Here is a 23,036-nt window from a genome sequence, read left to right on the forward strand (position 1 = left end):
TGATCATAATTTCTTTTTTCTAGTAAAACCTTTGATATTGGAGCGAAAATCATATTCTTGATAAAAACAATTTTTTTTTATTGTTTTCCTGTAAAAATATCTGAAAATCCTTAAAACAAGATCAGTTTGATTTAGCTTGTTTTAGAAACAACACTGTAAGATATTTAGGTTTTTCAGATAATGTATTTTTAACGTGTATTTTGTCTTACTGTTCTAGCAGAATTTTTATAGTCCAAACAAGTGAAAAAATCTAATCTAAAATTAATGTGTTTTAAATGAAAAGGGAGTTCAAGTGAGGGTTTTAGGAAATAAAAGGGAAAAAACTCGTTGAAATCATTGACGTATGGTCGATATGGCAACCGCTCTACAAACATGGCCAACAGCAGCGTGAGCCGCATTAAACGAGTCTTTATCAACAGCATCGACTCATATTCATCTAAATATATTGCCCAGGTAAGAGTTTTTGACTGAGTGAATATAATGAATTACACGAATTAAGTTTAATGTTGGCTTGTTCAGTTTTTGTCCTCATGTGTCGTCGGACAATCTCTGAATGATGGAGATGAAGACGAAAAACCGGAACAGTCTTCACAAGACGCAAGTTTTCAGATTGTCGGAACAGTTGACAATAAAGATAGGAGGAAACAAAGTTTTGCACTGGAGCAATATTCGGTTAGTTTCATCATACTTTTTAATATTGTGAAGCCTTAACATTGTTATGATAAATCATCGCTGTCTACATATTCAGTATTTTTGGCCAACATTTTCGGACCGCGAGTCAGATGTGTGCGTGTACGTTAGAGCATAGGTTCCCTTACGACTTAGTCCACTTGACATTGCGTTTACTAACGCATATGGGGAGTGCCTTCATACACGACCTATTTGAAACCTCTCTACAATAACGCCAATATTCTAATATTGGCTATGGTGTTTGAGCCCGTCTGTTTTGACGCGAAACTGACCGCTATAAAACAGGTGCTCAGACACCATTTCCTCAGAATTTCTTCCTTCAAGTCAGCGATTACCTCTTGTCTCGAAGCCCTCTACCTTCGCCGTCGATACAGACCAGTCAGCGGACGGAACCTTAACGACAGCGTGAAGGCTCTCCGCTTCCCTGCAGTGCTCAGGCGAAGATCACTCCGCCACGGCACTTGACACTTCGCTGGTGAACGGACCTCAGCATCCTGATTCTCCACAGCATGTGTAGAGTATCCTTTTAAAGTGTTTTACTTGTGTGTTATAAATATAAGTTATATAAATATAAATCTATATTTATCTAGAAGAGCCACTTATGTGTTCGCGTCTTTTTCAAGGTGTTGTTCCGTAAGTTTTCAGCCTCGTCTCATTTGGTGAATCTGACGCTGGGGATGATGACAATGTCATGTCTCTCGCCGCATCAGGCAAATGGTCAGTAGATGATGCTGCCGCCCCTCCCCCCAGCAAGGGCGAGGAACGTGCACGCGCCACTGACAGGGAGATACCACGTGTCCTTACAAGGGCAGTCGAAGAGCTTCAACAGGTAACAGGTATTTCAGAATGGGTGCATATATGTTCCAATTTTGCACACCGGCCACCTCGTTTCAACGGCGTTCTGTCTTCCATGGTTTCGTCCGATGACGTGCCAATGTTACAAGCCGAAATACACCTCTCATCGTGAAAAACGCGAGATTGTGCCAAATTGTTAAGGACAAAAAATGTTTTACAGCCGTTATTTTCTTGTTCAAAAGAAAGATGGCGGGCTTCGGCCAATCCTGTACCTGAGACATTTAAATCGTGCACTTATAAAACGCCTATTCAAAATGATTACTCGGAAAAGGATCTTATCGCATATTCGCCCACACGATTGGTTAGCGTTGATACATCTGAAGAATGCGTACTTTCATATCAAAATTGTATGACATCTGAGATTCGCGTACGAGGGAACAGCGTATAAATTCAAAGTCCTGCCCTTCGGACTGTCTTTGGCTCCTTGTACATTCACAAAGTGCATTGATGCGGTTCTCGCCCCTCTGAGACTGAGCGGCATGCGCATCTTGAACTACCTCGACAATTGGCCGCAATCAGAGGCTTTGTTATGCCAGCACAGACTTACTGCTTCAGCCATTTTACAGCGTTCATCTCAGTTCAAACTGGGGAGAACATTTCAATTGAAACTTGTTTCAGAAAGCGTTAGGATTCGTGGCGGCATCCGAGACCTTACACATGAGACCTCTTCAGTGCTGTCTGAAGCGATGTGTGCCACGACGTGCTTAGCGCCAATGATGCTTGCGCATCACTATATCTAGCCGTTGTTAAGCACCATGGACAGCTCCTCTTGCATTTTACCAGCGAGGTGTCACTCTGCGGCAAGTGTCCGCTGATTGGTGTCTCTCACACAGCATGGACTCAGTAAACTGCCCCATAAATGAAATTGTAATATTTCTTCAAGAGCTATTAGATGCAGGACTCACCCAGTCAACGCTCAAAGTGTATGTGGCAACTATATCTGCGTATCACACACTTGAAAACGGCGCCTCTATAGGCAAGCATGATTTAATCATAAAGTTCCTTAAAGGAGCAAGATGATTAAACCCACCTCGGCCAGCTACAGTCCCGACTTGGGACTTATCTTTAGTCCTAAAAGTTCTCGCAGGGCCCCCCTTCGAGCCTTTGGACTCTGTTGATTTGCACATGCTCTCCATTAAGACCCCACTACTGCTGGCTCTGGCCTCATTAATTGGGTAGGTGACTTGCATGCACTATCAGTCGACAATTCATATCTGGAATTTGGCCCCGGACTTTCAAGAGCCACTGTCAAACCCAGAAATGGCTATGTACCCAAGGTTCTGACCACACCCTTCAAAGCGCAGGTGGTTCACATTCAGGCCTTCTTCCCTCCTCCGTTTAATTCAGATGAGGAACAATCATTGCATTTGTTATGCCCTGTGCAGACGCTACACACATACGTTAAGCGTACACACCAGTTTAGACTGTCTGATCAGCTCTTTGTATGCTATGGAGGACGCACAAAAGGAATGCCCATCTCTAAGCAAAGACTTCCTTACTGGATTGTCGATGCAATTACCCTGGCTTACGAGTCACAGGGTCACACTTGCCCAATTGGTGTTAAAGCACACTCAATTAGAGGCATGGCCTCCTCATGGGCATGGACGAATGATGTGACCTTACAAGACATATAGATTTTGCAGCAGGATGGTCTTCTCAAAACACATTTGCAAGGTTTTACAACCTAGACGCAATGTCTCTTTCGTCACAAGTCCTCTCTGTTTAGAGCACTTGCTATTCATTGGCCATATTCTGTAACTGCTGATCTCTTGGGATTTTCCCACTCAACAGTCTCTAGAATTTACTCGTGCATTCAGGCTGTTATAATTCCCTAGGTCACAAGCACTTCTTTATAAATAAACTCCCTTCCCGGCCGGGTTCATAAGGAGTAATTCATACTATATGGCTATAGCTAATATATTCATTATGAGTGCTCTCCTCCTGGCCATCATGAGGATCACTCACTGCGGCGTGATGGGATTCTGTTCCCCATATGCATTAGTAAACGCAATGTCAAGTGGACCGAAGTCATAAGGGAACGTTTCGGTTATGTATGCAACCTCGGTTCCCTGAGACAAAGGGAACGAGACATTGCGAACGCTAGCCTCACCTCAAGACTCCGAGTTCTTGAGGCACAAGTAATGTGCTCCTTGTTCTCTGTCAGAAATTCTGAGGAAAAGGTGTCTGTGCACCTGTTTTATAGCGGTCAGTTCACGCTGAAACGAGTGGTCAGTTTCGTGCAAAACAGGCGGGGCTCAAACACTATAGCCAATATTAGAATATTGCCGTTATTGTAGAGAGATTTCAAATAGATTGTGTATGAAGGCACTCCCCATATGCGTTAGTAAAATGCAACGTCTCGTTCCCTTCGTCTCAGGGAACCGAGGTTACGTACGTAACCGAGTGCACCTATGCATTGCATACCTTGCACACACCGATCAGCCACAACATTAAAACCACCTGCCTAATTTTGAGTAAGTCCCCCTCGTGCCACCAAAACTGCGCCAACCCACAACTCAGAATAAGTATCTCTGAGATGCTATTCTTCTCACCCCAATTGTACAGAGTGGTTATCTGAGTGAACCAGCCCATCTGGCACCAACAATCATCCATGCAATAATCTAATCAGCCAATCGTCTGCCAGCAGTGCATAAAATCATGCAGATATGGGTCATGAGCTACAGGTAATGTTCACATCAACCATCAGAATGCGGAAGAAATGTGATCTCAGTGATTTGGATCGTGGCATAATTGTTGGTGCCATATGGGCTGGTTTGAGTATTTCTGTAATTGCTGATCTCTTGGGATTTTACTCAGAATGGTGCCAAAAACAAAAAACATCCAGTGAGCGGTAGTTCCTTGGACGGTAACTCAGATAACCGCTCTGTACAATTGTGGTGAGAAGAATATCATGTGGGTTGGCGCTATTTTGGCGGCACGAGGGGGACCTATACAACATTAGGCAGGTGGTTTTAATGTTGTGGCTGATCGGTGTATATAGTTTTTGCGCCTCTGCACAGCAGTGGTAAGACGCATTCTTACCTCGTTTCATCTCATATTTCAGTGTCTGAGGAGAGAGGAGCTCCTGCAGTGTCTAATGCAGTGTGATATTATTGTGTATAATATCACTGAACAAACTGATTTCATAGACGAGGCTTCATGGGCCATTTCAGGTGACAAATCCCTCACATGTATGCGTTGTTAATTTAGGCTGCATCTTAAAACATAGTAAGCCATGTTCAGATTGTGCCAAAAAAATGCTGTCTAGTTTGGCAGCTCACTAGTTTTTAGACATGGCCTTGAAGGAATAGTTCTCCCAAAAAATGTAAATCTGTCATTGTTCACTCACCTTCATGTTAGTCCAAACTTGAAGAAATGTTTTATTTCGTGGCACACAAAGTAGAATTACTACGGAGCTCTTGCCATGCAACAATGGTTCATTGTGACCAGGAGTTGTCAAGTTCCAAAAAAGGACAAGAACTATAAAAGTAGTCAATATGACTTGCACACTCTATTCCAAGTCTTCTGACGTCTTCTACCATACAATAGTGTGAGGAACAGAGTAAAATTTAGGTCATTTTTAACTAAAAATCTGATTAAAGAAGTTTGCATCTAGCCTGTCCCTGTATCTTGCCAAATTGACTTTGATTCTCATGTGTAATTTAGTTTTATGAGAAAAACAAAAATATTGGTTTTGAATGACATGATGGTCTGTGAATGATAATAAAAGTGTAATTTCTGGGTGAACTACTCTCTTAGGGCCCTATTTTAAGAGCACTGGTGCATCGTGCAAAGTCAATGGGCATGGCAATGAAGTTTTGCTATTTTCAAGCAAGCATGCGCTATGTCTACGTGCAAGTGGGTTTGGTGAAATTTCATGTGCAATGCGCTACTGGGCTGAGTCAAGTGCACTTTAATTCTGAGATTCTTCTCTGGTAATTGCACCATCAGTATCCTATTATATAGTCCATTCCCCGTCAAGCACCAGTGATGTAAACAAAGGCAGCACATTGACAAGAAGTTGGTGGTGTTAATGGACTGTATACAATGAATTCGAAGAATAGAATTTGGGTTCTTTTGTGCACATCCATGTTGAATGTCAGGCAAATGAAAATGTGATTCTAAGCAGGATTTGGATGTATGCTCCGTTAAATTATAGAGAATGTAAGTATTATTAATAATTTTGATCTACTGACACAACAATCATGGCTAGTATTAACAGTGATTGTTTCAGAATGCACTTCACTTCTACCAGTCAATTCTGATTTTGACAAATGAATGTAATTAAACCAAAATTATTTATAAATTGTAATTACACTTCAAACAAAATGAAAATATAATAAATAAATAAAAAAGTGGAAGAAAAAATCATACCAAATTCAAACATTTTACCCTCTCTACTTCTTCCACCGCCCCTTTTGCACAACGGGTGGTAAAATAGCAATACATATTAGATTACATTTATTGTACATTTAAAGAGCACTTATTTTGGTTTTAATACATGCCTAATTTTAGTTTTAAAGGTCTCATACAATAGATTTACATGCATCCAAGGTCAAAAAAACACTTTAATTTGCTCATAATTTAAATTGCAGCATTAACTTTTTTTCCCCCAGTGGCAAAAACGACTCAATGATCCATTCTAAAGCATTCATTCTAAACTCTTCCTTTCAGAGAGAACTCTGCTCTGATTGGTCAGATATCCCCAGTCTGTTGTGATTGGTCTACTGCTTAGTGTAGTATTTGAGGGCGGGTCAAAGCTGTTCAGGAGCATTTGTTACCACATTACGTAGGAAGTAAGTCTGGAATTACTAATGACTCGTTTCAAATGGAGTCAATATCTCCATTTGTCATGCACTTTAGTTTTGGAAACTTTGCAGACTTCTACATTCACAAACAGCTATAGAACACTCTATATGAAAGGTATTATTTGAAAAACCATAATAGGTGCTTTTTAAACATAATATTTTGAAAAATAAACCATGACCTATCGATAGTTTAACACAAATTTCATATATTTTTGTTTCATAAAACGGCTACAACTGTGATTGTTGTGTATTTTCCACTATAGTTTGGACATTTATTACCACCTGCTGGTGGAATATCCAAATTGCAAATGTAGGAACTGAATTTAGAATTTGCACAAATGTGGTCCTGAAATGTCTTAGAAATCCATTTCTCAGGAAAATAGTAAATTGCGCTTTGCGCCACTTTATTACGCTCACAGTTTGCGCAAACACTCCCACTCTTGCCCACTTGCACTTTGCACTGGCACGAATATTGCACTTAGCGCACTCTAAAAAATAGAGCCCTTAATGTCATTTATTTTAATGTCAAATGGTTTCATTCATACCAATATATCAGATGTTGTGTATTGATTCTTTATTTACCGAAGCTCTGCACTCTGAAATCGAGCATTTCGAAGCCCCAAAAATATTCATCCTTCTGTCAACGATCATGACATGGGCAATGACCAAACCTGCAGATCCTGTGAGTGTTGCCTTTATAGTATACGTTGCAGTGACCATGAAAGGCAAACTTAATGCTCTTGATAATCTTTTGTGATTTTATCCTAAGGATGATTCTGAGATCCCCTTGACTGAAGATGATTACAGAAGAAGAAGACCACATCCAAACTTTAAAGAACACACAAGCACAGAGAAACTTGTGCTTAAACTGGGGAAAACTGTAATGATTAATCCACAATCAGGCCTGATATATTTCACTTATTAATTTAATATAAAATAACTTAATATTTAAACAAGCTTCCTGGTTTTCTCTTTTAGAAAAAGTCAAAGCTGGCAACTTATGTTGTAGCAGCAGGGCTGCAGTATGGCATGGGAGAGAACATGTTCCACTTCTTCTTTAAAGTACTGGATTTACTCTAGTTTGAGAACAGCAAAAGTTTCAGTAACTATGTTTACATGTACTGGAATCAGAATATAGATTTTTTTTTTTCCACCAATATACTGTTTCTGAATATCTGAACATGACAGCTGGCACATGCCTGTATTAATCAGAATTTGGTCACATTCTGATTATATCAGCATCATGTCATTGCATTAACCTGTTTGTCATAACCAGCTTAAGCCAATAGTCCTCTTAGAAATCTTAATACGATAGCTGGCATGTGTCTGTATTAATCAGAATTGTGGGTCATGTGAACATATTTATATCATTTTTTACATTTACACTACCGGACAAATGTTTTGAAACACTTAACTGAAATGTTTCACATGATCTTAAAAATCTTTTTATCAAAAATATAATTGTGTCACCATATTAATTTATTTCATTATAAATCTAAAATTTTATTAAAAAAAAAGTTTTGAAATGGATGACTTGGACCAAATAATAAAGAAAAGCAGCCAATAAGTGCCAAACATAGAACTCCTTCAATAATGTTAAAAAGCATCCCAGGGTGATGCCTCAAGAATTTGATTGAAAAAATGTCAGGAGTACATGTCTGTAAATTCTAGGCAAATGGTGATTACTTTGAAGATGCTAAAATATAAGACAGTTTTGATTTCTTTTGGATTTTTAGTCACAACATAATATCCATAGTTCCATTTCTGTTAAAATATAACACAGTTTTGATTTCTTTTGGATTTTTAGTCACAACATAATTTCCATAGTTCCATTTATGTTATTCCATAGTTTTGATGACTACTATTGACTATAGAAAAAAAATGTGTTTCAGAACTTTTGACTGGTAGTGTATATCTGATCATTTCCAATCAAAGGTAACTTTTATATTGGACAAATAAAAGTAAAGATATTGAGAAAAAATATATATATTAACCATTTAAAGAGCAAGATCAAGCTTGTAAATTTATGTTTTGGATTAAAGGCAGAATATGGACCATTTTTCTCCCACAAATGAAAATTCTCTCATCATTTACTCATGCTCATTCCATCCCAGATTAGTATGACTTTCTTTGTTCTGTAAAATACAAATGAAGATTGTTAGAAAAATATCTCAGCTCTATAGGTCCTTACAATGCAAGGGAATTTTGGCCAGTTCCCGGTTGCATAAAACACCTTAAGTGTAATTTTCCCTTAAGATCACCCTAATGTTTCCCTGAAACTTAAGAGTATTGCAGGAAATTAACACCTAAGTGTTACATAAGGGGTTTTATCCCTTGAACGTGGAAGTGTTCCACGATTCGACTGTTTTCATTTTCCGGTCTCCAGTGTTTTCACTCTCATATGTGTATATTCTTAGCAGGTAATATAATGTTGAATGTGGAGGAACATTTTTGATGTGAAAATGCAGATACTTCACAGAGTCGAGATGACCGTTTTGTTTATATTTTTTGTGGTGCTTTAACACCAATTGGGCAAGTCTTACCCTGCGACTCATAAGCCAGGGCAATTGCATCAACAATTTTGTGAGAAAGTCTTTGCTTGGAGACAGACATTCCTTTTGTGCATCTTCCATAGCATACTAAGAGCTGATCAGACAGTCTGAACTGGCGTGTACCCTCAATGTATCCGTGTAGTGCCAGCATAGGACATAACAAATGCAATGATTGCTCCTCATCTGAATTAAATGGAGGAGGGAAGAATGCTTGAACTTGAACCACCTACACTATGAAGGGTGTGGTTAGGACCTTAGGCACATAGCCTTTTCTGCGTTTGACAGTGACTTTTGAAAGACAGGGGCCAAACTCCAGACATTAATTGTCAATTGATTGTGCATGGAGGTCACTAACCTGCTTTACTGAGGCCAGAGCCAGCAGTAGTACCGTCTTAGCGGAGAGGATACGCAAATCAACAGAGTCCAGAGGTTCGTAGGGGGGCACTGCAAGAGCTTATAGGACTAAAGTTATGTCCCAAGTCGGGACTGTAGCCGGGCGAGGTGGGTTTAAACGTCTTGCTCCTTTAAGGAACTTTATGATTAAATCATGCTTGCCTATAGATGTGCCGGCTTCATGTGTGTGATACGCAGATATAGTTGCCACATATATTTTGAGCATTGACGGAGTGAGTTTAATCGCTAATGAAGAAATATGAGAATTTCATGTTTGGGCAGTTTAGTGGGTCTTTTTCATGTGATAGACACCAATCAGTGAACAACTTCCATTTTAGCGCATAGAGGTGTCTTGTGGATGGTGCTCTGGCCTGTTAAATGGTGTTCATGACAGTCCTGGTGTAATTAGCGCGCAATGTTCAGGGGCCACACATGCGGGTTCCACAGCTGGATCTGGGGATGCCAGATTGTGCCTTGCGCCTGAGAGAGGAGATCCCTTCTCAGCTGTATTTCCCATGGCGAGCTGTACAGCATTTCTATAATTTCTGGAAACCATGGCTGGTTGGGCCATTTCGGCACAACCAATAGAATCGTTTCCTTGTCCTCTACGACTTTGCATATGACAGAGTGAATCAGGAATACCAGAGGAAACACATATTTGCATTTTTGTAATTGCGTCTGCTCCCAGCGGGGCTTGTGACTTTGAGTACCAGAGAGGACATTGGGTATTCCCCACTGAGGCATATAGATTGATTTCTGCTTTGTTGAATATTTCCAAAATCCTCAATGCAGTTTGAGGATGAAGTTTCCATTCGCCTGGTATCACCCCTTTGCACGACATATGTCGCTCTCAGGGAGATGAGATGATGCTCGCTTGATAGGAAGAGGTGACGCATCAGTCTCAACAGTGGCAGTGAATGATGCCGCCGCCATAAATCCCAATGCTTTCTGAAGCCTTCAGTGGAAGTGTTCTCCCCATTATGTACTCTCCAGTATGTATTCGTGTTGTGCGCCCACCCACTCGTGGAGTCGAGGCGGACTCCCTAAAAGGAGATTTGTTGGCTGTGGGAGAGCGTGCTCTTTGCCCAGTTCACATTGAGGCCCAAGCTTTTTAGATGCTGTCTCTGTGCTGGCATAACAGTGCCTCTGATTTCCAATTGTTAAGGTAGTTCAAGATGCCCATTTCACTCAGTCTCATCGATACACTTTGTGAATGTTCGAGGAGTCAGAGACCGTCGCAAGGGCAGGACTTTGAATCGAAGCAAACCAATCGTGTGGGCGTACATGCAATAAGATCCATTTCTGAGTAATCATTTTGAACGGGTGCTTTGTGAGTGCGCAATTTAAATATCTCAAATCCAGGATCGGCCGTTGTACAATTTGGTACAATCTCTATTGCGCTTTTCACAAGGAGATTGAGTATTTTAGCTCTTAACACTGCCGCGTCTTTGGACGAAACTGTGGAAGACCGAACGCAGTTGAAATGGGGTGGCCGACATGTAAATTGTGGCCGGCATGTTTTTGCATCCTTTCTGAAAAACCCATTAGGGCTCGCCACGCGTCCGCTTAACGAGACAGAGGGCAATTTGGTTTGTTTACCGTATTATATAATGCATCGCTTACTATAGGGAAAAGCTTTGAAGAGGAAAAGAGCTCTTTATTTAGAATGTCAGGAGCGCTTTTGCTGCACATGCTGATACGCAGGTGCCGGTGAGGCAGCAGGTATGGGGCTTTTAGATGGCCACTGGCTCGAAACAGAGTGAAGGCGAACCAGCTGTGATGTACTCCATTTGGGCATAAAGTGTCTCATAGCCTGTGACTGCTGCTGAGTCGCAAAATAACGCTCAGCAAACTTATTCACAGAGCCAACAAAGAGGCCGGCTGGAGACACTGGAGCATCCAACAGAGTGGCTTTTTCCTTATCACTCATTTCTGTGAGGGTCAGCCATATATGTTAATCCAGAACTGCCAGGTTGCCCACGGACTTTCCAATGGCCTGTGCAGTGATTTTCGTGGCATGCAGCGCTAAGTCTGTAGTAGTGCGGAGCTCTTTGAATGTCTCTGGATTGAAGCCGTGCTCGTCCATTTGCTTGAGGAGCATGGTTTAAAATACCTGGAGCACCACCATTGCGTGGTGTGTTGGTTCAGCTTGTCCTGCCACTGAGTAAGCTTTTCCTGCCAGTGTGGACATTTGACCACGCGGTTTGGAAGGATGTATGGTGCGTGTTTTCCATGGCCTTTTACACGCTGGGAAGAAGTGTGCCGCTACCGCCTCCTCCACAGGGGTAGTTGGTCATAACTGTTTTCTTCCCCATGATCTACATTAGAGATGGTGACGTCACTCTGTGAGAGCACGGAGAAGGGCATGCGCCAAGACTTAGACAGTTTGTTATGAACTTCGGGGAAGAATGGGGCAGATTTGTAGGACCCTGCCGTTTGACAATGTCCGGACTGCAGGAACCGTTCATCAAGGCAAGGCTGTTCAAGTTCCTCTGGGGGAGACCACTCAAGTTGAAGCCCTTCGACCACACTTGTAAGGACACGTAGCATCTCCCTGTCAGTGGTGCATGTTCCTTGCCCTCGCCTTGGGGAGGGGTAGCAGCATCATCCACTGACCACTTGCCTGATGCAGTGAGAGACAAGACATCATCATTATTATCCCCAGGATCAGAACTGCTGAATGAGATGATGCCTTCTGCTCTTCCAGAAGGCCGGAGCTGGTCTCGCACATAGCGTATTGGAAAACATGCACTTCATAGAGATTGAGGGGCTTGCTGGGTGTGTGCCACCACAAGGACCACCTTAAAGTCATCCTGCTCGATCTCGCAGCCCCGCCGTGCCTCCTTGTGTGAATCCTCGGGTATCACAGAAGAGGCTGTTGGGAGTGCGCAAGGCTGAATCGTCCCTCAGAACCCAGAATCGCAAGCAAACCCTCATGTCCTCACAGTGAGGACAGTCTGTCTCCATGAGTAAACGCAGCTCTCATGCTGATCTGACGTAGGGATGTGCCTCTTGCACAAGGAAAACGTACGGAACAACATCTTTAAAAAGACGTGAACACTTAAGTGAATCTTTTATATTTATATTTATATCACACAATATACAAAACACAATTACATTGTAAGGTTACACAAACCCTGCCGAAGCGCTGCTGAGGCCCATTCACCAGCGAAACGTGAAGTGGTGGGGTTGTGTGATGTTCGCTGGAGCACTGCAGGGGAGCGGAAATTCTTCCTGCGAAGATTCCGCCTGCTGACTCATGTATATTGACGAAGAGGGTAGAGCGCTTCTAGACAAGAGATGATCGCTGTCTTGAAGGAAGAAATTCTGAGGAAATGGTGTTTGTGCACCTGTTTTTATAGCGGGCAGTTTCGCACCAAAACAGTCAGGGCTCAAACACCATAGCCAGTATTAGAATATTGACATTATTGTAGAGAGGTTTCAACTTGGTCATGTAAGAAAGCACTGCCCATAAGCAGTAATAAATGCAATATCATGTGTACTGAGTTGTACTGAAGTGATGTCTGGCTCGCACGGCTGCATTTAGTCGTCATCACTCAGAGACACATAGCAGTGGAATCCGACACAAAGCAGGAACAGAGCTGGATCTGGCTGGCTCTGTTAACCTTGGGATATAATTCCTGAGGTTGAGACAGGGGAAACAAATATAATAATATTAGCATAGATGCCTTTACATTTTTTGCAGAGTTATAGATCATGATAAATGTTTCTGGTTCCGGCAGACCTAACTAAAGCAGCCTAATTGTGAGTTGATGGATAAATTAGGCGAATGCCTGGCTTCATAAATGAGTTTTCAGTCTAGACTTAAACTGAATGTGCCTGCGTCCCAAACAGTATTCCATAGTTTAGGAGCCAAATAGGAAAAGGAGCTACCTTCTTTTGGGGATTTTTATATTCTAGCAACTATTTACAGACCAGAAAGGAATATATCATGTTAGAAGGTCACTTAAATACTGCAGAGCTAGTACATTGTTTACGAAATTGTAAAATAAATATGAAATTTAACAGGAAGCCAATGTAACAATGATAAAATGGGGCTAATGTCGTATTTCTTGGTTCTAGTCAGCACTGTGGCTGCTGCGTTTTGAACCAATTGAAGTTTATTTATTGAACTTGCTGGACATTCTCCCAGTAATGCATTTAATAGTTTTTATAATATGTTTATTTTAAAGTTAATGTATGTTCTGTATGGTAGAATTGCCCAAGTGTTGGTCAGGACCATTTCCTATCTTCTGAAAGTTGGCAGAGACATGTCATGTCCATGGTAACAGTAGTTTATCAAAGTAAAATCTTGCTCACTGTAGTAAATCCCTCAAAATTGTATCTTACCTAAGAGAAGTATCTAAGGAATTATATGCAACACCCTCAACTCATTCCCTCAGGAATGGGGAAATCACGTTATAAATGTTATACTTGAGGGAAATATTTTAGGTGTTTTATGCAACAAGGCACAAAACTTTAGAGCTCCAAAAAGCAAATAAAGGCTCCAGTTGTTAAATTCATATCTTCAGAAGCGATACGATAGGCGTGGGTTAGAAACAGATCAATATTTAAGTTCTTTTTTTATTATGAATCTCCACCTTTGACCAGCTCGGTCAAGTAGGTGGCGATATGCACGAAGAATGTACAAAAAAATGTGGAAGTGAAAGTGACTTTTCCTTTAATCTGAAAAGTATGTACATACAAATATGGTCAGTTTTAAAATCACAGTTTTACCTACTTTTTTTCTTCCCCTCAGTCGGCTTGGCTTGGAGAGCTTAGCAGCATTCCTATTTTTGGGCCTGGGACAAATATAATTCCTACCATTCACATATACGACCTTGCAAGGTTTGAGAAAATTCATAACAAATCAATCATTGTTGCATTTGTGTTGATTGATGTTTTTAGTCTTGTTAACATTTCCATATTTGTCATTATTATCCTTAGAGTGGTTCAAAATATCATCAATCGCAAACCAAAGACGTACTACTTCATCGCTGTGGATGAATCCAAAAACACTTTTGAAGACATTGTGAAAGTATAATATCATTACACAATCTATATTTTTATCCCTGTGTAATTTATCATCTTCTTGTGTACTGAATGTACAGTAATTACTTAGTGGTGTTTGTTAAGGCAAGTTTCATTTCTATTGCTCGTCTCATGCTTAATGGTTTAAGGGATTTCAACAAACCCTAAGTATTAAACTTTGGTGTGTAACTCACACCATAAATGAAGTTACTAAGCATGTGGCTCTATCTTTCCTTAGGCCATTGCCTCTGCCCTGGGCTCTGGTAAAACAGAAAAAGTTACCAAGGAGGATGCCTATGGAGCAAAGGAATTTAAGGTATGCTGTTTTATTTAAACACACATTTTTTTTTCTATGTTATAAAATAGAACAGGATGATAATTTCATACTTTATTGTGTATTTTCGCAGGAAACTGACCTGCATTATCTGAATGTCAATCTTCGGGCTGAGTCTGTTGTCTTAAAAGAGAGATTCAACCTCCTCTGGGATTGTGAAACTGGAATAGTTGATAACATATTGCGTGTGGTGGAGGAATACAGACAAACACGGCAACTGTTGGTGAGAAATAAACTTTGCGTTGCAAGATGGTGTGCTTTGATAGCACTTGGTTAACGCTGTGTGTAACTTCCAGCTCCAAGGCAGAGAATCTACAGTTTGTGAGCTCAGCAAACTTGGTAACCATAGCTTATGTAATATACCATAGTTGCTACAAAAGTCTGAGACAACATTGAAGATCTAGGATTCAAAAATGTACCTGAAAATGGAAAGGATTTGGAAAACTTTAAATAAAAAGAAAAATTATAACATAAAATAAATAAGAATACAAATGTTTTTCTTCCATTGAAGCACGCAGTACAGTATACTCTTTGGAACATTCTCAAATAATGCTGGATATTTTGTTCATCATGTTTTGCATAAACTTGTGGAGTCCATGTTTACAAGCACGCTTAGAAGTTGTTCTTGTTTTATTGTTTTCAGCCAATAAAAATCTGTCTTCTTGGGCCCCCTGCTGTTGGAAAAAGCTCAGTTGCAGTAAAGTTGTGCAAATATTACAAACTTGTATATATTAACATCAAGGATGCCATTGAAGAGAAAATCAGACAACTGGTAAGTGAGAGCTACATAAGAGCTTCTATATGATTTATGAGCTATGGGAGGGGATATACAGCGACCCCAAAATTATTTGTAAAATAAGTCACAAATATTATGGGATAGTTCACCCAAAAAATTTTATTCTCTCATGATTTACTCACCCTCCTGGCATCCCAGATATGTATGACTTTCACCCAAAAAATTCATATACATAAGAGCTTCTATATGATTTATGAACTATGGGAGGGGATATACAGCGACCCCAAAATTATTTGTAAACTTAAGTCACAAATATTATGGGATAGTTCACCCAAAAAATTGTATTCTCTCATGATTTACTCACCCTCCTGGCATCCCAGATATGTATGACTTTCTTTCTTCTACAGAACACAAATAAAGATTTTTAGAATATCTCAGCTCTGTAGACCCATACAATGCAAGTGAATGGGTGCCAAAAATTTGAGCTCCAAAATTTACATAAAGGGAGCATAAAAGTAATCTATATAACTCAGTTGTTGAATACATGTGTTCAGAAACTGTATGATAGGTGTGGGTGTGAAACAGATAAAAAAAAATATTTTTTTAAATGTATCATAAGTTCTCAGTTACCCAGTAAGGGGGCAATATGCACAGATAAGGTGAATCACCAAAATCAGGAGAAGGAGAAAGTGAAGGAAAAAGGACTTAAATATTCATCTGTTTCTCACTTATCGCATTGCTTCAGAAGATATGGATTTAACCACCAGAGTCATCTGGAGTACTGTAATGTTGCACTTTTGTGGATTTTGGAGCTTCAAAAGTTTAGCACCCATTCACTAGCATTATATGGACCTACAGAGCTGAGATATTCTTCTAAAAACCTTTGTGTTCAGCAGATGAAAGGAAGTCATACACATCTGAGATGGTATTCGGGTGAATTAACCCTTTAAGAATGTCTGATTGCTATTCATTACCAAAAAAGGTCTGTTGGGTTTAAAATAATAAAACAAAGATATACTGTTTAAAATGGAGACAAAAATTATTTGGACACTTTCTGTTTGTAATATGTTAGTGGAACTTGTCCATAGTTAAAGTGAATAATTACACCTGTGGTTATTCTCCTGTAACTGGATGCACTAAAAATCCCCTTGGCTTGGGACCTGTTAGATAAATGTGCACTCTGTATTTTTTTTAAGTATGTCTAAGTAACTTATATTGGCTTACAGTGAGGCCTAGTTGCCTGGAAGATACACACACACACACACACACACACACACACACACACACACACACACACACACAGTATTTGGACACATAAGCGTCACTTATGTTTGAATGTGATTAGGGAAATAAAATTACTGTTCTAATTACATTCAGACATCAGTGATGCTTAAGTGTCCAAATACTTTTTGGGGACATTTGAGGATTTCTTATATGTAATATGATGTAATATGAATGTTTACGTTTTTAGGAGGAACAGCTTGAAGGAAATGGGATAAGTGAGACTGAGGAACTGCTCACTGCTGCTCAAGAAAAGCTTGAAACTCTAAATAACAACATGCTTCAGAATGATGGTATCCATGAATGAAGCTTTGACACTATACTTTACATTATAGATTTATATGTCTACAAAATATGTGAAAAGTTGTTCACCATTGTTCCAAAAACGTTTTTTGTATAATGATTATATATATTAGAAAATAATACAAGTAATGAATATATTATATGGCCAGTGTTACTTAATTAGATGTGTTTTGTTTTCTCATAGGCAAGTTGGATGACCAACATGTAATACCTATCATAAGAGAGAAGCTAAACTCAATACCTTGTAGGAATCAGGGGTTTGTTCTGGATGGCTACCCAAAGAGCTATACGCAAGCTAAAGATCTTTTCCATGGTTAGCTACAGCATATTCTTCTTAAACAAGAACATCTCAAATGAAATAGGAAGTCTTCACCTGTAACCTGTAAATGTTTTACAGATGAAAGTCTGGAGGCAGAAAATATCAGATCCACTAAACCCCAAAATAGCAAGATGTTAATTCCAGGTAGGTCATATACAGACATATTTCACTTCTTTTTTTTTTTTTTTAAATGTTCTTTGATGTGGAAGACAGTTAAGAGTTCATTCTTAGCTAGGGTAGACCGGGGTTCGTTGGCTACAGGGGTTGGTTGAGTTAATTTCTGGTAATTTTGTGATTCATTTCACAAGTGTAAGATATACAGTTAATATTCACCTTCTTGACTTACACTGATTGATTCTATCAGGGAATTTGAATACTGTAAAAACTCTCTTTAGTTGTTGCGGTAAAAGAATGTAAAAATGCTACAGTTAAAAAATGTGAATTAGTTAATGGGTAGGTACTGTCCATAGCATACACGGTAAAAAAGATAATGTATTTAACAAGACAATACATGGTAAATGTAAAAAAATTTGATTTAACACTAATTTAAAAAGTAGTGCTTTTTATGGTAAACTATTGTTGAAAATATGGTCAAAACAAAACTAAAAAATAAAAACTAAACAATAATTGGGTGTCTCCAGAAGTCGCTGCTTGACCCATGACATTTCATTACATTTATGTTTTATGTTTCTTCTTATTTTTAATATCAGTTGTGTACATTGGGGTGTTCTGTGTTATATTTGATGCAGTTTAGTTAATGTTTATTGCATTATTTTAGTGTATTTAGTGTAACATATGTGTTACCCTGATGGTGATTTGTGTTTGGGTGAGTGACACTGAGCATTGTCTCGACATTTGTAGTAATCATTGCTACTGGAAGTGCCACTCTATTTTAATAGTACATTTCTGACAACCACATCGCCAGTGTTTTGTTTGTTTATTTACAGATCTGTTAAGGTTAAGAAGGGTTTAAACCCATGTGTTAAAATGTTATAGAAATAATACAGTGAGAGATTTTTCATGATCCACTCAATTACCGATTGATAAAATCAAGTCCTGTCCTTAATTTATTTCTCTCTCGTTGCTATCTGTGTGTCTTATTATCCTGTTTCACTCTGAAAATTTTCACATTATTGAAGTAAAATTACATAAAGTTCATCCAGCTCAACTAGTAGGGCATGGCACTGCCAACATCAAGGTTACGGATTCAATCCCTATGGAAAATGTATATCCTAAATGTACTTTAAATCGTTTTTGGTAAAATTGTCTGCGAAATGTGTACATGTAAAATGAGTTGCAATGTACTTTCATGCTGATTTTATCAACCATTGGCCCTTTTCCCTACAGAATTCATCTTCTCACTTGATGCCACTGATGAATTTCTTAAAGAGCGTGTTCAGAGTCTTCCACAGTGTGTAGCAGAGGAGATGCACTACACCCAACATGAGTTTACAGACAATCTTGCAAAATTCCGGGAGGCTTTGGCAGAAGACGAGTCTGTGCTGGACTATTTTGATGAACTGGAAATCCACCCTGAACACATTGGTTAGGCACAGAAACTATCACTTATTCTTGTGCTCAATGAGAAAATAGTACATAAATAAGTTGACTGTTTTAAAGCAGCTTAGCGATGTTGTTGTTGTTGTTGTTGTTGTTGTTGTTGAGAATAGTATTTGCTGCCGTACTTTTCAGCGATCACCAGTTTTGATGACTGTGAGAATGTGGCCGTGTTGAAGAAAATAATTAAGACAGTGGGGCGGCCGCTAAACTATGGTCTGACCCCAGAGGAAATGGAGGAAGAGAGAAAGAGGAAGGAAGAGGAGTGGCACCAGCAGCTCAAACAGGATGAAGCTGAGAAGGAACTCCGAGAGATTGAGCATAATGCAAAAATAACTGCTCAAATAGAGGAATGGGTAAATTTTGACTAATTTTCATGCAAATTAACAATCCTTTGCCATTACCCTAACACTAAAGATGAACCACAACCACAAGGGCAGTTTTGCATAAGTCAACAAAATGTTCAGTGTTATAAATACCATATATATATATATAAGGAGAGGGGTAGAGAGATTATTTAATTTTTTAATTTTTTTGTAGATCAAACTTGACCCAAAACCATTTCACATTTCTTAAAATGTTGCCTGAAATTCTAAAGGTGATAACATGAAATGGGAGAAAAATATATAGATATACACTCACCTAAAGGATTATTAGGAACACCATACTAATACTGTGTTTGACCCCCTTTCGCCTTCAGAACTGCCTTAATTCTACGTGGCATTGATTCAACAAGGTGCTGAAAGCATTCTTTAGAAATGTTGGCCCATATTGATAGGATAGCATCTTGCAGTTGATGGAGATTTGTGGGATGCACATCCAGGGCACGAAGCTCCTGTTCCACCACATCCCAAAGATGCTCTGTTGGGTTGAGATCTGCTGACTGTGGGGGCCATTTTAGTACAGTGAACTCATTGTCATGTTCAAGAAACCAATTTGAAATGATTCGAGCTTTGTGACATGGTGCATTATCCTGCTGGAAGTAGCCATCAGAGGATGGGTACATGGTGGCCATAAAGGGATTGACATGGTCAGAAACAATGCTCAGGTAGGCCGTGGCATTTAAACGATGCCCAATTGGCACTAAGGGGCCTAAAGTGTGCCAAGAAAACATCCCCCACACCATTACACCACCACCACCAGCCTGCACAGTGGTAACAAGGCATGATGGATCCATGTTCTCATTCTGTTTATGCCAAATTCTGACTCTACCATCTGAATGTCTCAACAGAAATCGAGACTCATCAGACCAGGCAACATTTTTCCAGTCTTCAACTGTCCAATTTTGGTGAGCTCTTGCAAATTGTAGCCTCTTTTTCCTATTTGTAGTGGAGATGAGTGGTACCCGGTGGGGTCTTCTGCTGTTGTAGCCCATCCGCCTCAAGGTTGTACGTGTTGTGGCTTCACAAATGCTTTGCTGCATACCTCGGTTGTAACGAGTGGTTATTTCAGGCAAAGTTGCTCTTCTATCAGCTTGAATCAGTCGGCCCATTCTCCTCTGACCTCTAGCATCAACAAGGCATTTTCAGCCCACAGGACTGCCGCATACTGGATGTTTTTCCTTTTCACACCATTCTTTATAAACCCTAGAAATGGTTGTGCGTGAAAATCCCAGTAACTGAGCAGATTGTGAAATACTCAGACCGGCCCGTCTGGCACCAACAACCATGCCACGCTCAAAATTGCTTAAATCACCTTTCTTTCCCATTCTGACATTCAGTTTGGAGTTCAGGAGATTGTCTTGACCAGAAACACACCCCTAAATGCATTGAAGCAACTGCCATGTGATTGGTTGATTAGATAATTGCATTAATGAGAAATTGAACAGGTGTTCCTAATAATCTTTTAGGTGAGTGTATATACAATGGGGGTCAGATTTGATTTCTTAGTAAGAAGGGCTAAAGTCAATATATAAAAAGTTAATAAGAAAACGCATTGTGTTTACATAGGAATGACTAAATTGTTGAGCTTGTTATGGATGTGTATCTTCAGAACAGGAATGTGACGGAGGTGAAGAAACAGGAACATGAGCTGTTAGAGATGAGATCCATCCCCATTAGACATTACGTGATGAAATATGTAATGCCCACTGTCACACAAGCACTGGTGGAATGCTGTAAGATCAAGCCTGATGACCCTGTGGACTTTTTGGTAACACTTGTCTCATGGTATTCATATCATGTGCTCTATAAATAAATACAAATATTGATTTAAGCTTAATGGATATCATACCATCTTTATTCTGTTTCAGGCTGAATACCTCTTCAGAAACAACTCAGTTGATTAGTCCATTCTGCTATACTAATTTAACATACATTAAAGTAATTTCATGAAAAGTATGTTTATTTGTCTTTATTTAATGCCTTATTGTTTCAGTTGAAGTCAGAAGTTTACATACACCTTAGCCAAATACATTTAAAATCAGTTTTTCACAATTACTGACATTTAATTAGAAAAACATTCCCTGTCCTAGGTCAGTTAGGATTCTATTTTAAGAATATGAAAGGTCAGAATATCAGTAGAGATATCTGTTCATTCAGATTTCTTCGGAGCCAAGCTATTGTGCGATCAGCGAGCTGAGATCACTACTGTTCCACTCACCTCTATAGAGCGTCTGCTGTTGGATCTACGGCGCATATCAGCAGCTTTCTCCTTCTCTGCACGGTAGTGCAGCTTTGTCCCTGGGCACTTCAATAGTGCTTCTAAAAAGAGAGTATTTTCCTTAAAAGAGTTTATTTCTCTAAAAGAGCAAACACACTGCCGTTGAAAGCTGGCATTGAACGTCCTTTTCAGGACACGTCTTTGTAAAGATGCACCTTTCACTGCCCGCAACCAACCTCCTCGCTCCGCTCTCACTACCCTCGACAGCGTGGCGGCCCACGGGTACTCGGAGGTCCCCCAGATGGACAGAGCGGTTGCGATACACCTACGTCCAGAAAACGCTGCCACCTGGCAGGATTGCCCGGTGCTCCCCTCCAAGGCCTGTAGGATGACGTCGTCAGTGACCGCCAAAGCCTACAACGCCACTGGACAGACCGCCTCCGCCCTGCATGCCATGGCCCTCCTGCAGGTTCACCAGGCCAAGGCACTCTGCACTTGGGTAGTCCTGACCCCGACATGTTGTAGGAACTGCGCTCTGCAACCAAGGTCACAGCATGGACACTCGGGCAGGCGATTGCCACCCTCTTGGTCCAGGAACGTCACCTATGGCTGAACCTGGTGGAGATATGGGAAGTAGACAAATCCTGCTTTGTCAATGACCCCGTCTCCCAGCTCGGCATATTTACTTCGCCAAGCAGTTCTCGGCGGTGAAGAAACAGACGGAGGCCATTTCCCACATCATGCCCCGACACCGTTCCAGCGTGGGTCGTGCGTCCCCCTGCAGCTTCCAAACGTCAGGCAGCTACGCCCCAACCCTGGGCTCAGCTCTCAGTCCCAGTGTCGAGCTCCCTGCAGGAAGCGCACGGCCCCTGTCTCTCGAACGTCCTCGAGGACCCGGAAGGCTCCCAAGCATTCCTGAGACAGACACCCAGGGAACGAGACGTTGCTCCAGAGCTGGTCACTCCATCCCCCGGGAGAGGGCCGGGAGGAGAGTCCTTGTTTGAAGTTATTTCCTTTGCCGCACCACCTTTGGGCTGCGGTACACACATTCTCAATAAAACAGTGATTTCCTAATTTCCTGGGTCATCTGGCCTGCAAATGCCATTCTCACGGCAACCCGGTGCCACGCTCCGGCAGTCCCGGCATCCTGGAAGCAGACCCCTCGCCTACGGACCCACACCTGCTGCCCCCCGGCCGGCCAGTTCTGACGAGTCTAGAGGACGCCTACACTGGACCTCCTCCTCAGTCACAAACCCACCCCCCTGCCGGGTGCACGGAGCAAGGTAAGTGCTTCAAGCCTTCTCTCAGCACCAAAGCCTCGGAATGCGCTTTTGCCTCCCGACGCGACACTACCTGCTCCGCCCCGCTGCAAAGTCTCGCCAGGTACGTCAAAAGTGATAGTCCCCCTAGTGCCCCCCACACAGAGCTTGGACGCATGGCTTTCACTCCCCAACCGTCGCACTGGCTGGCCAGGACCATCCGACTTGTCTACGTGATTCAGTTTGCCAGGCCCCTTACCCCTTTCGGCGGCATCCGCATTACCTCGGTGCACAGCGAAGATGCCCACACCCTACGT

At 40.8% G+C, this 23,036-nt stretch overlaps 1 protein-coding gene across 3 annotated transcripts; it reads left to right on the plus strand.

Moving 5' to 3' along the window:
- Positions 1–353: 353 nt before the first annotated feature.
- ak7a (adenylate kinase 7a) lies at positions 354–21,196 on the plus strand. Of its 3 annotated transcripts, XM_052098599.1 has the most exons (18): positions 1,089–1,203; positions 1,314–1,519; positions 4,610–4,718; positions 6,941–7,035; positions 7,123–7,233; positions 7,332–7,415; positions 14,058–14,146; positions 14,246–14,336; positions 14,568–14,645; positions 14,737–14,886; positions 15,307–15,435; positions 16,871–16,973; positions 17,168–17,296; positions 17,381–17,446; positions 18,650–18,847; positions 18,995–19,215; positions 20,852–21,010; positions 21,111–21,196. In XM_052098599.1, exons 2-18 carry the CDS (start codon positions 1,382–1,384, stop codon positions 21,144–21,146), a joined length of 1,986 nt encoding a protein of 661 aa, XP_051954559.1. In that variant the 5' UTR covers positions 1,089–1,203; positions 1,314–1,381; the 3' UTR covers positions 21,147–21,196. The 3 variants fall into 3 exon arrangements, with proteins under 3 accessions (XP_051954561.1, XP_051954560.1, XP_051954559.1); XM_052098600.1 differs by lacking the exons at positions 1,089–1,203; positions 1,314–1,519 and adding an exon at positions 432–672; XM_052098601.1 differs by lacking the exons at positions 1,089–1,203; positions 1,314–1,519; positions 4,610–4,718; ... (1 more) ...; positions 7,123–7,233; positions 7,332–7,415 and adding exons at positions 354–453; positions 520–672.
- The last annotated feature ends 1,840 nt before the right edge of the window (positions 21,197–23,036 follow it).

This window comes from Xyrauchen texanus, chromosome 30, assembly GCF_025860055.1.
Source record: "Xyrauchen texanus isolate HMW12.3.18 chromosome 30, RBS_HiC_50CHRs, whole genome shotgun sequence".
Lineage (NCBI taxonomy): Eukaryota > Metazoa > Chordata > Actinopteri > Cypriniformes > Catostomidae > Xyrauchen > Xyrauchen texanus.

Excerpts from the sequence above, each read along its gene's own strand:
- ak7a (XM_052098599.1), top strand. The coding sequence starts at position 1,382 with ATGTCTCTCGCCGCATCAGGCAAATGGTCAGTAGATGATGCTGCCGCC. Across the intron at positions 14,887-15,306 it reads GACAAACACGGCAACTGTTG|CCAATAAAAATCTGTCTTCT; the intron begins GTGAGAAATAAA and ends TATTGTTTTCAG. Across the intron at positions 19,216-20,851 it reads CTGCTCAAATAGAGGAATGG|AACAGGAATGTGACGGAGGT; the intron begins GTAAATTTTGAC and ends GTGTATCTTCAG.